At 40.8% G+C, this 15,897-nt stretch overlaps 1 protein-coding gene across 5 annotated transcripts in view; it reads right to left on the bottom strand.

Annotated features, from left to right (window-relative positions):
• The window catches only part of kif26ba (kinesin family member 26Ba), a 75,982-nt gene that overhangs the window by 19,236 nt on the left and 40,849 nt on the right, over positions 1-15,897 (bottom strand). For all 5 annotated transcript variants that reach the window (XM_081721597.1, XM_026999851.3, XM_081721599.1 and 2 more), the window contains exon 5: positions 7,314-7,497. In XM_081721597.1, the coding sequence (XP_081577723.1) occupies positions 7,314-7,497 (184 nt within the window). The remainder of the gene's footprint in view (positions 1-7,313; positions 7,498-15,897) is intronic.

Here is a 15,897-nt window from a genome sequence, read left to right as displayed (position 1 = left end):
TGTTAGAAACTATCACTTCACCAACAATACCACAATTTCGCCAACAATGGTGTATAATCCAAGCAATAGCAAAGAAACCTTGCTAAAAGCATGCCATTTGTGGACCAGATTCTGCTGGGAGTTAACTGCCAGATCTATAATGATGACCTGTTTTTTAAAGGGTTAGGTCTTCAGGAAGTGTTAGACTCTTCAGAATCAGTAGAGTCAGCAGCTCACCTGCCAGTCAGAGACAACAAAAGCCTAATCTGTAGAGACCACAGCCGTAGCAGAGCATCCAGACACCACAATCACAGCTGACCAATCACAGACCACAACCACAGACCACCAACATTAGTAGGTTTCTGCAAGGTTTTTACAGCAGAATTCTCTATTCTCTGTTTCTCTGTGAAATGTAACTCTCACTCTTACATATCCACACTCTTACATACTCCTGATGTGTGTGTGTGTGTGTGTGTGTGTGTGAGAGAGAGAGAGAGAGAGAGAGAGAGAGAGAGAGGAGGAGAGATCAGTCATGCATGATTAATCCAAGCAGGATATGTCACCTGCAGCTTCCTTAACTGCAGGACAGAGGGAAGGGCAGACAGACCCTCACACTGGCTTCTTATTGCTGTAGGAACATACAATCATATAGACCGTGATGAGCCCACGGGTAACACACAGTAGCTGTTGTACCATGACATTAATGTTGAATTAGTACCATGACATTAATGTTGAATTTTTCCTTTCAAAATTAAATGTATTCAGGTTTATTAGACCAGGCTAGAAAATATGGCAAAAATAATTTTAACTTTAAATCTTGACTCAAAAATGGATCAAAAACATTTAAATTTAATACAGATTTATGTAATCTAAATATTTTATGTTTATGTGTGTACAGATATTTAGACATTGTTTGAGGCCTTTTCTACCTGATAAATCCTGATAAAGCTGGTGGGTAAAGCTCACATTCAAATGACTGTTATAAATCTGACATGTCTCAAGCCTGCATTCTTAATCAGTAATCAATAATAATAATCAATTATGCCTGCTTTCCCATTTTGTGATCAGTAACAAAGCAATTATATGCTGTGAAGATGATATTTTATCAGACTGAATAATCCTGATATAATATTTTAGCTTGAATGGATGCACTCATCTAAAAACTGCCAGTACCAATGGTAATATTAGTACTCTATTAAAATCCATTTTCATCATGCATTTTATTTACTGGCAACAGGAGACTTTTAGAGCACACTGCAGAATTAGCCATTAAAGGCCTTTTGGCCATCTTATACAAATAGCCTTCTTGACTTTTGATGTAAAACAACTCAGAAATGTTTAAATTAGCTATTGGCAGTAATGAAAGTGATATTAACTTGCGTTAAACATTTGATTCAAATGTCACTGCACAACTAACAGGGCACTGGACATAGGCTTGGAGTCAAAGTGACAACCTGATGAATTGTCAAAATGACAACCTGATGAATTATTCGCATGAATAATTCATCAAGCAATCTTAATGTCTGTGGATACAAAGCTCCAAGCAATTTCCTTTTTGCTTCATTTTCACACTGACAATATATTTTGACATCTTAAAGCAAACAAATTATCTCTGTTATGAGAGACAGCTACAGATATAGTCATTAAAGGCTGTGTCCACACTGAAGGTCACATGTGCTTTCATACTAAAATGACTGCGCAAACATGTATAACACCAAAAGATTAAAGGATTTGTACCCAATAAGCATTTAAAAAGAATCCAATTTTGCTCCTCTTCCATCTCAATATTAGAAAGCTAATCATAGTGCTTTGCCTTTTCTTTTTAAGCACTACTTTAAAAACAGTAAGTAAAAAAGTAATGTTTTTCTCAGTATGTTTGACTTTCATTTTAAGTCCATTACCGTGACTTGCTTGTCTACACAAAATCATTCCATCCCAATGGAAGTGCCATTCTATTTTTGTCACCAAGCAACATATACCTGTTCCCACGGTTACCACAGCAGCAGAGGCTCATTATCCCCAGAGTACGATGACATGGAGAAAAGTCTGCTCCCTCTTCCCAAAGCTCTTGATGGGACAGAGCAGTACTAGCAGATGTGTGATTCATTAGAGTGATTCTTCATTCAGTGCAGAACTCAGAGGACTCTCCCCCCAACTCCACTGCCCAGGTGGAGACACTCCCCCCACCTCCACCCACTTCACCTACAGCCTTCATTAGCTGAGATCCTACAGCAGCCTTTAGGGAGCCACCTATGGACTCTGATCAATCTAGATGTTCCCCCTGCCTTGGTATTTAGATGGGGCTATGATATACCGTGACACAGATTCAGACACTGTGAAGGGCTTCTCCGTACATATGACATCCTGTTTCTTTATATTTACAAAAGAGAAAAGTCTAAAATGTCACAATGAAATGTCACATGATCAAATTGATTTAAATCTTGATGCTTGAAATGTAGATAAAGGATATAAATATCAAATAAAAATCCCTCTTAGATCTGCATTCACATCTGAAAGGGGAGTGGGTGATTCATATTTCATTATTGGTAGAGCATAATCCCTTTGGTTTAGTTCAACAACAAAATCGATAAACCTTTTGCGGATGTGTCCCAGGTGCAATAACACTAATGGGATGTGCCCTGTTTGTAAATGTATCACAAACACTGAGCTACGCTCTTAGCAGGCTGAAGATTACTGACATACCTCCTGTGCCCCCATCTACTGCCTACTGTGTCCTGTCTCACACCTGAATGAGCGGGATGGAGTCCTCTACTCATCCTGTTCATATAGATTGAATAGGTCAAAAGGAGCACTGAACTCTTCTACTCCTCATCAATTTTTCAGAGGAAGCTACTAAAAATTGATTGGACACTGAATGTCTAGGCAACTTATGCACCTGTCAAACTCCTGCCATTATAGAAAACCAAACATCCGAATGTCAATTCAGATCAGGAGATCAGGAGTCTCAATATCTAGTAAAAATGTCTAGAAAATCTTTAGAGAGTAAAATACATATGTACATATATAGTTTGTATAGTGTGTATATATATATATATATATATATATATATATATATATATATATATATATATATATATATATATATATATATATATCAGTTAGAATTAAAGAATGCAGCTAATTTCAGAAATATTCTATTCCAAATCTACAAAATTCTAAATGTCCGATATTGTGAATAAGGTGTCATTATATGTGAGTGTGGCTGAGTTGTTTTCCAAAGGCCAATGTAGTAGGTCAGTTCCCAGACAGGGGTGGCCTTTTTCAGCCATAAATGCCACCATTTCCATTTCGGACAGAACAGGAGGCCACTGCATTCTCCAGCTACAGTGCATCTACATCCTGAGCAGCTGCATCACTACCTGGTTTGGGAAATGGTTTGATCGCAAGACCCTTCAGAGAATAGTGAGAACATCTGAGAAGATCAGGTCTCTCCTCCCTCTATCACAGACATCTACACCATACGTTGTATCCGCAAAGCCCCCAGCATTGTGGAAGATCCCACACACCCCTCACACAAACTGTTCACCCCTTTGTCATCTGGAAAAAGGTACCGCAGCATTCGGTGCCTCACTTCTAGTCTGCGCAACAGTTTCTGCCCTGCCCAGAAGCCGACAGACTGCAGAACTCTGGCTAATTCTGATTCCAAACAAATGAACACTTCTATACACATTCACACACACACACAGACACACACACACACGTATACACAATCACACACATACACACGTACATACATATCCATACACACACACACACACACATTGTTTTGTATTGGACAAATTGTTGAAGTCAAACTTCACACACATATAATATGCACTCCTTTTGCACATTTTTCCTGCTTACAGCTAGAATACTTGTACTAAATCAGTACTGTATTCTGAACTGTTTCTGGTGACTGCTATGATCAGTATAGCATGTCACTGACTCCTGTGCACAAACCTGCTTTACAAATTTCCAGTACTGTACTGTACTGGTCAAAACAATGTTCATTGGTCCTGTCTTGTATTTATTGTATGGTATTATTGCACTGTTTGCACTTGTGTAGTGTGTTCTCTGTTGTACTTGTTTTGCACCATGGTCCTGGAGGAACATTGTTTTGTTGTGTACTTATATGTACTGAAATGACAATAAAGCCTTTTGAACATTGCATAACACCTACACCACTTCAACTACAAAGCATTTACATTTATGGCATTTATCTGATGCTTTTATCCAAAGCCACTTACAATTATGACTGAGTACCACCTGAACAATTGAGGGTTAAGGGCCTTCCTCAGGGGCCCAACAGTGGCAACTTGGGTGTGGTGGGGCTTGAACCAGCAACCTTCCAATTACAAATCAAGTACCTTAACTACTGAGATACCACTGCCCTCCATGCAGCTACTCAGCAGTGCATCTACTCAACACTACAGTGATATTGCAGTGTCCGTTGTCAGCCAGCGAAGGATGGGCCCCCCCCTTGAGTCTTGGTTCCTCTCAAGGTTTCTTCCTCATGCTCTAGGGAGTTTTTCCTTGCCACTGTCACGCTTGACTTGTTCACTGGGGACTTGGACTCAGACATTTCCAAAACTGCTTTGTGACAACATCTGTGTAAGAGTGCTATATAAATAAATTTGACTTGACTTTGACTAGTAACCTACTCCTATTGACTTCTAACATTACAAACATGCTTCCATTTGTACCTTGTGGAAAAATATCACATGTGTAATAAGTGGGTCTTTAAAATGAAATAGAGCAATGATTATAAATAGTCAGACATGCACCCAGAGTAGCTGCAGCCCAGATGAAACCAAGCCCCAAGTTCAATTAAACAAAATGTCTCCAGGCAAGCATGTCAGCCTAGCAATAACACTGATGTTTTGTTTGGTGATTTTGTGATTACAGGAAGATTAGCTGCACCTTAACTTCCTCAGTGGGGGCTTGGACATGTGTAAAACTGTTTTGTGACAATAGCTGTTGTACATAGCAGTGCATCTACACAACAGTAAAACTAATAGCAGTAAATCTACATAACAGTGTACATCATAATAGTAGTACACCTTCATAGCAGTGCATCTACATAACTGTACAACTACACAGTAGTGCATCTCAACCTGGCTATACTGGATGCTGCTCCACATTAGGAGACATACAAGAAGTCAAAGGTGTAACATCAAAACAAAAAAGCCTTAATCGGGATTTAAAGGTAGATGCATGTCATTTTGTCAGACTTCACGTTCCATGAAAAATTATTAGAATGCACAAAATAAATTATTAGAATGCACAAAACATTAATGAATCTTTAGAACCAGTGATCAACAATTAGGACTTTGCAATATGACATTGCAATATTGGCCTATTTAATTTTACTCAGAAGGCTTTGTTATTCAAATGAGCTCACTACCACATCGCAATATCTATATCATATCATATCAAAGTAATGAAATACAAAGTGGGGAAATTTAATAATAATAGAATCAACATTAGAAGCTGAAAATTTCTTAATGCAAAACTATTTAAATCAAATCAAATCTATGCAGGTCTTTGGTGAAATACAGTGATGATCAGGATCAGTGATCAGCACACATGCACTCTCCATCAACACACACACAGTCCCCTTCATCGACACACACACACACACACACACACACACACACACACACACACACACACACACACACACACACAATGTTCAGTGAAGGTGAGAAAGCCAATCTCCCACGCGGCCATAATGTGTGAGAGAGCACTGAAGCGCACAAGGCCCCAAACAAGGACACAGATGCTGCCATGAAAATGCAGAGGACAGAGAGAGTAAAGCCTTCATGGGATCTGATGAGCCTTCATTACACTGGCTGGTGAAGACTGAAAATTGCATTAGGATTGATAATGACACCAATTTAACTCTGTTCCAGATGGCTGCTTTTAGTGAACTCTATGTTTGAATAAGGTCACCTGCAGACACATGTGGCATGAGCTGTGCCCTGTCTGCAGGAAAGCCGAACGCTCCTTCCCAACTCACTGTCATGTTGAGCTGATCAAAGGTATCTACCTTGTCGCTGCTTTGGTTTGCACCTGCACCACCATGAGGCCTGCAGCGTTTACGCGTACGTAGCATATGGTGTTGTGTCAGACGAAGCATCCGTCCCATTTGTGCTCACAGGCTGCTCATGTATCTCATCTGAACACCGTCAGAATTTTTCCTGTGAACTTTTTTTCTGTTGTATTTTGCCCACATTTACACACCATTCATGCCATTACAACTTTTGGAAACGAACATTTGGAAATGATGTGGTGGTATCGGTGGGTTTTGCTGTTCTGTAATGCTAGCGCATTTAAAAAATATTATGATAAAAAAAAAGAAAGAAAAAAAGCCAGTTATCTCCAGCCCTCCATTTTCACCCTGCCACATGTATCTGTGCAGGTCCCTGCTGGGATAACACCGACTCTTTTAATGCTGGTTTCATTCTCTCATACTAGTCCATTTATGTTTACCTGGTGAGCTCACCTCAGAGTGCTCTGCAAGATGGCCGAAGGAAACTAAACAGTCGTTACACGCTTGATCAATACAACCCTCGTGAATCAGCGAGCTCTCCCAACCTCACCCCTCCACACGCACTGCGCCAACCACCCATCAGGCTTATAAGGCTCCATACTGTAATGTGAAATGTGATGGATGAAGTATGTGTGTCCCTCTGTGCAGCAGCATGGCAAACATTAGTGAATGTGTAGAATACAAAGAGGAATTGAGAGAGCATGAGGTCTTATGTACAGCCATTACCACTACAGAATTCCTCCCCATGCCTGAAACAGCTGCATCATCATTCTCACGCTGTGGCCATTGTTAGTCTGAATGCCAGTGAGAGACCCCGGGGCCTCTCTAATCACTCATCACTCTAAACATGGCTTTAGCACCTAGGCACAGCTGGGGGCTTTTAACTTAGTGAAGGATCCTTTAAGGGGAAATTTCACAAAACTGCCTGCAGTAAATGAAAGCTGGAATGGAGGCGTGAACATTATGTTAATGTGTTTGTGTTAACTTGTGCCCACTAGCTTTCATTCTTTGTTAAGCATGTCTTAGTATGATTGTGTAGTGTGGCTATACAGCTTTATGTGGTCATTAACTACGACTGAATGCCTTGAGCCATCTGAAATAAAACTGTGGTACTTCAGCACACTCACTGGAGAGTGAAATTAAGACGTGCTTTCCTATGTCACACACTAGACTGCAGATTAATGGAATATTTATTGACATCACACATGCATGTTGCAGCCAAATGGTGAATGGAGATCTTAGGTTTGTTTTGGAATCTGGTAATGAGGCTATGGATGCTCACCTTTCCCAGGCCAGGGTTATCTCTGACCTTGCTGACCGCACGGAGCAGGCAGGGTGGGGCTGGGGGTGGGGACACCTGTAGGATTCCGCTGAAGTTGGTTGGGAAGAGGGGCGGGTCACATACCACAGGTGGTGCCGACCTCTGCTTCTTCTTCTTGGAGGACAGGTTGAGCTTCTGGGCAGCTCTGAGGAGACACATTCAGCACACAGCCATAAGATGCACTCCTATTGTCTCAGAGCATGAAAACATTTGGCACACGTCCATGAGGTGCACTCATACTGTCTCAGAGCATGGACACATTCAGCACACAGCCATGAGGTGCACTCGTACTGTCTCAGAGCGTGGAAACATTCAGCACACGGCCATGAGGTGCACTCGTACTGTCTCAGAGAGCATGGACAAGCACTTCAGTTCTGGGACCATTCACTTTAAGATCAGTTTGTATTTGTCTGGCTGCAACTGCCCAGATAACTGAACCCAGAGTTCCACTTCCTGCAGGCTTGTGTGCAATGTGCTAACTGTGTTTTCACATGGATAACTGAAGTGGTAGTATACACCCAGCAGAGCCAATCAGTTCACATACACATGTATGTGAAACCGGGGCCACAGCAACAATTGTTTTAATGCTCTAATACTGCACCAGTACAAACAGAAAAAAAAAATCTTAAAAAAACCCTAAATCAGGTTGACCATTGTTCCTTAATTTGTTAATTTAGGCTGACCATTGTTCATTATGTGTTCTCCTATCCATCAAAGTGCTCCCCATCACCTGGGCTCACTGGCTTTCTGATTCACTTATCAGAGTCATACACTAATAGATGAATGAAAACCCATGAACAGAAAAGAAATACAATTAAATTACAAAACACAGCATACTCCCCTCAAACAATAAACCAATTCAGTTAAATGAATGTATCCTAATTCAGTCCTCGGGGACCATACTTTTACTCTTTCCCAGCACCCTGCACATCTGTGGCAGCTATCCAGCACACTTGTGGTAGGCATCCAGCACACCTGTGGCAGCTATCCAGCACACTTGTGGTAGGCATCCAGCACATCTGTGGTAGGTGTCTGGCACACCTGTGGTAGGCGTCCAGCACACCTGTGGCAGCTATCCAGCACATATGTGGTAGGCAAGCAGCATACCTGCCGCAGGTGTCCAGCACACCTGCGGTAGGTATCCAGCACACCTAAGCCAGGTATCCAGTGTAAAAACTTGTAAAAACCTCGGAAACAAATGAATATCCAAAAACCTTTGTAGTTAAAATTGTATAATATTTAGTATAATTATATAATATAATATAATTATATAATATAGTATAATATAATATCTAGTATAATTATTTTTATATACTGATATATATACTGTTTTAATAGTATGTAAACAAACTTATGTATTGGCCATGCTTTATTGTAACTCATTTAATTTTGTTGTTCAGTCAATTTGTTTGATTGTTTTTTTATTCATATTTAATTCTTCTTTATTCTTAGTATCTTTTCCCCCAGTATTGCATCAACTCTGCTGATCATGTATATCTTCATTAATGCTCATCCTTAGAACCTGCAGACTGCACAACAGACATGATACCCGAGCTTCATCTTCACTCACAATCTCACTCAATTAACCCTAGTTTCTAGAACTGTATTTCCTGTAGTCTGTATAGTCCACTAGAGTAAGGCAGCTGACACAGTATCAACTGATCAGTGCGCATGCGGGTGAAAGCTTCTACCTGCATATGTAATGAAACTAAATGAATCACTGACACTAACCAGACAAGGGCAAAAGTCAGTGACAATCAATGGCTGAACCAAGACTTTCCACACACTCACACACACACACACACACACACTCACACACACACACACACACACACACACACACACACACACACACACAGGTTTTAATTAGCCCTGTAGACAGCATCAACCACAATGGCAGGGCTCACCTGAACAATCAGTTTTCAGCACAGATTCAATACTGAATAATTTAGACAAACACGCATACACATAAACAAACATACAAATACACACGCACACACACACACACACACACACACACACACACACACACACACACACACACACACACACACACACACACACAAATGTATGAATGGAGGATGTGAATGTGCATTTGAGGCATAGCCTGAACATTTTAAATTTGTGTCTTTGTCCTTATCTTGAACTAAATTAGAGGGTCTTCATTTGGTTTTGTCAATTTTCTACACTAAATGCTTTGTGATGCAAAACTGTGCTTAACCTATATGTGGAGAACCAGACCAATCTCTAAAACATGAATGTGATGGAGATGCTGCCAGCAACCTAAAAATGTCTTTGGAGAGCTGGACCAAGTTCTTAAACATGTGCTGGAGAAGGTGCCAGTAAACTGAAGATGCTGCTTGATGCAGAACAAAGATTCATCAGTGGGTGCCCATATGATGAGTGCGTGCGTGTGTGTGTGTGTGTGTGTGTGTGTGTGTGTGTGTGTGTGTGTGTGTCTGTAATGAAGGAGCCGAAGGAAATGCTTGCTCAATTTTGTGCCAATCATACATTCTGGCAGCAAGCAAATGGGTGATCTCAGACCTTACACTTCCACAGCTCACCACAGTAGTCTGCAATATCACTGAAGGATTCTTGAGATGCTGCATGTTAGAAGAGCTAAAAAAGACACAACAAATCAACAAAATATGCCACTCAATGAAGACAGACAACTGGGCAGTTCTTAACTGTGTTGTCTGGAGCTCTTTCTGGTGAATCTAACAGACATTACCCACCAGTCTCAGACATTCAGAGCAGGCAAGATTTCTGCACCACCTTTGACTGCATCCTGTCAGCTGCTTACACAAGAGTGAGGAAGATGAGGAAGAGTAAGGAGTGGGGTAGTAAGAAAGGTGTCACTGGAGCCCCCTGCAGGATATACTGGAGGACTGCCCCTTTACTTTACCATTAAAAATACTCCATTATGCCAAAGCATCAAGTCTGCCAGTACAGTAGAATCACAATGAGTGTATGTTCTTATAAACAAGTTTAAGTTGTTTACTGTATAATTTTTAAAAGGTCTACAATTTGTCTACAATCTTATAAGGTCTACAATTTTTAAAAGGTAGCTTTGAGTAGTCAGTATGTTTTTAGAGAGGTTTTTTTTAGAGCTATACACACCTAAGTACATTCAACCACTCCAAAGAAATGACCACATTTCAATAGAAAGCTTCAAGGGATATTGGAAATGATTTGGACTAAAATAACACAAACCAGGCGATAATCTTTGGTTACTGTACAGAGAACCAGAGGAACAGCCAAGTTTGTCCATTGAGCATTATGTAGAGATGGAGTTTTTTAGTGTGTGAGCTCAGTAAATGTACATTTACATTTACAGCATTTGGCAGACACTCTTATCCAGAGCGACGTACAAAAGTGGTTTGTCATTTACTCATAGAATACATCCTGGTCAGTACAGTAGGTTAGAGTCTAATATACCAATGATCTAGAACACGGTAGAAATACAGAGATGAATGCTGATACCTAGAAGTACAAAATACACAAGGTCTATCTTAAACAATGATAAGTGCAATAAACAATAAGTACTAGAGTTTGTTAAACAACATCAGTGTAATAAACAATACCCTACAATAAGTACTAATTTAGTTAGCCAGTATAGGAGCAGGGTCAGTTGTCATAAATATTCCACGAATAGATGGGTCTTCAGTTTGTGTTTGAAGACTGCAAGGGACTCTGCTGTCTGGACAGCAAGTGGAAGTTCATTCCACCATCTGGGAGCCAGGACAGAGAATAGTCTCAATGCTTGTCTTCCATGAGACTTGAAGCATGGAAGGGTATTCTCCCCTTCCCCTTTAGTAGAGCTGTACCTGGGTACACAAGTTTCTCTAAAGATTTGGCAGACGAGAAATTGTAGTTATGAAAGCTTTCTCAAAGCTCCTCTGTGCCTCCAAATTTAGCCATCTTGTTCCACAAAGGCAAAGTAAATGCTTCAAAATATCTGCTGCATAATTTAGACGAGCCAAACATGAAACACCTGTCAGTACAGAAGATGCAGGAGGCTATTATATTTTCAGGTTATTATCTAGAAGCGTTTGTGACTTTTATGTAAACACCATATTAAAAGAAAGAAGAAAGTAAAGGTCTAATAGATAACAGTACATTCAACTTTTCACAAAAACACATTATTTTTGAAAGCTTGTTTTAATCTGTGAAACACAGACTTAAGAAATGCAGAATTTATCATAAGCATGCAGCAGAGGCTTCAATAATAAACACAGTTCAGAAGCTTTAGGAAGCTTTAGGAGTTCTCAGCTGTCACTCACGCTAAAAGGCCCGGAGGACATTGGACATCCACAGTGTGATCCTGAGGACCGTGGACATTCTCATCTTGATCCTGAGGACCGTGGACGTCCAAACCCTGATCCTGTTGACTGTGGACCTTCTCACCCTGATCCTAAGGATCGTGGACATCCAAACCCTGATCCTGTTGACTGTGGACCTTCTCACCCTGATCCTAAGGATCGTGGACATCCAAACCCTGATCCTGTTGACTGTGGACCTTCTCACCCTGATCCTAAGGATCGTGGACATCCAAACCCTGATCCTGTTGACTGTGGACGTTCTCACCCTGATCCTGAGGACCATGGATGTCCAAACCCTGCATCGCTCTCTCCTTCTGATGTCCTTCTCTCTTTCTTCTTCAGCCTGACACATCTACAGTGGAAAGACCTCAGCTACAGGCTTCATCCACACCTCAACTCATCTTCTGACTGTAACCACCTTGGTAATTCTCTCTTCTTCTCTCTCTGTCATGCTCTCTCACACACATACACACTTCCACTAGTTCCTCTCTTGCAGTTTTTTAAAATTCATTCTCCTTTGCTTCAATTCTCTTTCACTCTCCCTTTCCCCCTCTCTCTCTCAATCACAGGTTACACCAATAGAGCATGGAGCGTTTGGCTTAAAATCAAAAACAAAGCCGATAGTGTTGTGGAGCACAGAGCACAGAAAAAGAAACGAGGAAAGGCAGACAGACTCTCTCTCCTTCTCTCTCTGTTTCTCTCTCTATAACCCCCCTCACACTCAGTCTCTCTCCCCTTCTCTCTGTAACCTCGTATTTCTATTTGAACTGATCCTGTTGTCCCTGCCCAGAGAGACCTATCTACTCTCACTTTTTCTGCACTGCAGCAGAAACTGTGAACAAAGATATTTCCTTTTTCTCAGCTCCCCATGAGAGCATGCAGTACACCTACACAGGTCTACTGAACCAAATGATCACCTTGCATCTGCCCGCACTCGTGTAAAATCACCGCCCTCTCCTGATGGCTTGTCAGACAGCTGTCTGGCGAGTGGAAACAACGTGGAGCCCAGAGGCAGAGCAGAGAAGGGCTGAATACTCAGGAGTGCCTTACTTTTACTCAGTTTACCTCAGACATATGGGGAAAGAGCTAGAGATGGAGATTAGCATGTGAGCTAAGGCCCAGCTATAGGGGTAGGCTACAGAGCAGGGTTTTATTAACTGACTGGCAGCAATCACAACCATGAATGACAGTATGCTTAGCCACAGGGAAACAACAAGCTTTTATTAGCTGCATGTAGGGTTTGTTTAAAAAAAAAAATAATTATACAGCTAAATACTTGCTTAACTTAAGCTTAGTTTTTTATTATAAGATCTTAGTTTGGTAATTATCAAAATAATTTAAAAGCAAAAATGTATGACAGAAACTGTTGGGGTTTCAAAAACATTGCTATGAGTTGATTTTTACATATTTATGTACTGTTAGCAAAATGTACTGTACAGCTTAGTGGACTGCTTTTCATATATTCACCTTTCTTTTTTCATAAAAGAAAGAAAATATTTTTTTTCATAAAACCTGAATTTATTTTTTTTTTTTTCATAAAACCTGAATTGTATGTGGGTTAAGTGAGCATTGTTATGCATCATTGCTCATGCTCATAATCCTCACATAATCCTCACACCACACAGCCAAATAGAGAGAGAGAGAGTGCATCAGTATCTAAACATCACAAGACACAGCCAGAGAGAGAGAGACAGAGGCCAAGCATCTAAACCTCATACCACAGACAAAGAGAAGCAGACCCGTATCACGCCACTCACCCACGCGCCCTCACATACTCAAACTCAACCACCACAGTTCTGGAGTTGGAGTTGAAGTTTTTAGTCAGCATCCCATCCGTCTGCTACAGCTTATAAAGAAGCAGCTTCAGTCAGATGACAGAAAGCCCGGAGGAGTCAGCAGTTTGCGACCGAAATCTGCTCAGTTTATATCGCTGCTGCTAATGGCTACATTCAGCCAAAAATCTTTCCTGTTAGGTCTAATTAATATGAATAATTAGGGGATAAAAATCGGGAGTAAAAGACTTTCTCAATATAGCCCCCTATGTACAGAATTCACATCAGATCATATTCACTCCAATTTCCGATGTATACCAGTGCCTGTATTCCAATGTGATGTAGATGTGTCATAGTAAAAAAATCACCATCTGTCAAGAGGTCTGACAATGGCAAGAATTTTATGTAAGTAGGCAGCTATTTATGTAAATGGGCCAATATTTCAAATTTAGGGACATAATTGGTTCCACTTTGTCAGTTTATGGATATTATGTATAATAGCTCTCTAGCTACTGTGTTTTGTTCACTAAGCCAGACGTTTTGCCTCAGACATCTCATGTTCACTACTGACTTCTACTGTCAAAACGATTTCTGCCCATGAATCCTTACAATCATTGGTAGGTAACCAATATAAATATCTTGAAATGTTACTGCTTGTAGTTTTCATATAGGGCATTCTGAACAAAGCATATGATTGTAGTTTGTACTATATAAAAACCTAAGTACAACGAATTCTTTCTAATTCACATTAAAGTCCTCAAACAATGGACAGTTCTTTTGAGGCAGACATTTTGAGGCTTATTTATGGAAGGACTGAATGGACAGATTTACAGCTAGCAAATGTGTGGTTTGGAGATGCTAGTGTTTTGGACTGCCTGATGAGCCATTATGGTTTAACAGAGGAAGGAGAGAAATCTGTGTTGTTGTTTCGTGGTGTCAGAATGAGATCAGCAATGAGATCAGCATGAGGTTAGCATTCAGTTAAGGATTCTGATGAGTAGCTAAAACAACGCAAGCAACATAATGAATCTTTCTCAGGCTCTGTTCTAACCACATATCTCCTCCATCTCTCCATCTCTGCTTCTTTTATCATTCATTCTTTCTCTAAATCTGAATTCCAAAATCTACTCCTGAAGAAAGTTTCAGTTTCAGAGTTTTCAGATCAGGGCTATCTGTGATTCCATTGTGAGAACTCTAGTAATTCGTTATCCAGTATTTATTTTTCATTTCATACTGCTGCCTGCTTGCCTCCCAGCTAAGTTCATTTTTTAATTCCTTTACGCACGACCTGGGAGTAATCAGAGAAGTACATCTGTGTTTGCATGCTTGTTTTTTGTATGGGGTTGTGCATGTGTTTGTATGTGTGTGTGTGTGTGTGTGTGTGTGTTATGATGGCTAGGTGGTGGTACAGAATCAGAAGAGACTCAAATGCAGGAGGAGCAGGCTGTTTCTACATGAATGCCCACAGGCCTGGATCACCATGCGGTGAGGAGCTTGGGGCTGAAACTGCTGCACATAGCTGCAGGGAAGAGGGCTCAGCATCACTGCATCTTCAAACAAGCCACAGACGCCCAGCAACACAGAGGACTTTCAAGGGGGTAAATGAAGGCAAAACGCATGACTGGAGAGTAGGCTAGACCAGAGACAGGGACCTCTGGTCCTTCCACACAGTTCTTGGTTCCTTCCATAAACTTTATGCCCCTCCTACACAGTCTAACACTCTCATTAAACACACCTTTCCACTCACATTTAACACTGGAATTGTCCAGAATATGACGCTACCGCAGCTATGCTGTTTCCTACTCACTGATAGTTAGGTGTGCTGTAGACAGGGAAGTGTATGGCTGTGTAGGAATAACAGTCCCATGGCCTGGACTGTGTAGAAGCATTTTGCAGTTAACTGCAGAAAGTCCACTTCAAACATGTTAATCTTATGCAAAGTTTATATAACATCTACTTTTCTGGGTCAGTGAGGAAATATTTTAGCTCTGGATATGTTCATTGAAAAACTTCAGAATTTATTAAGAATGTGAGTGCTAGTGAGCAACACAGGAGCTGAGGATTCTCACATTCAGCTGCCTTCATTAAAAAGCTAGAATTACCTCTAAAGAGCCATGCTTCCATAACATTGATCTGTAGAACTCTCACTTCTTAGTGAAAATGGGGATAATGCACGATCATTATCAGCAATGCTGATTTTCACAATATTACTTCATATAATGGTGCAATTGGTGAGATCAGTTGGTCTCTGAATGTGAGATAGCATTGCCCCATATTTACAGAGTTTAAAAGGGCAGGCATGGCAGTGCTGTGGGAGAGTACAGAGTACAGAGCTGTGGTGGATGTTCCAGCAGCTGTGGTGGATATTTCAGCAGCTGTAATGGATATTCCAGCAGCTGTGGTGGATATTCCAGCAGCTGTGGTGGATATTCCAACTGGTGTGGTGAATAT

Source organism: Electrophorus electricus, chromosome 10 (genome assembly GCF_041902795.1).
Source record: "Electrophorus electricus isolate QZ-2024a chromosome 10, ASM4190279v1, whole genome shotgun sequence".
Classification (NCBI taxonomy): Eukaryota; Metazoa; Chordata; class Actinopteri; order Gymnotiformes; family Gymnotidae; genus Electrophorus; species Electrophorus electricus.
The sequence above is the reverse complement of the archived record's forward strand: the minus strand, read 5'-3'. Positions and strand labels throughout refer to the sequence as shown.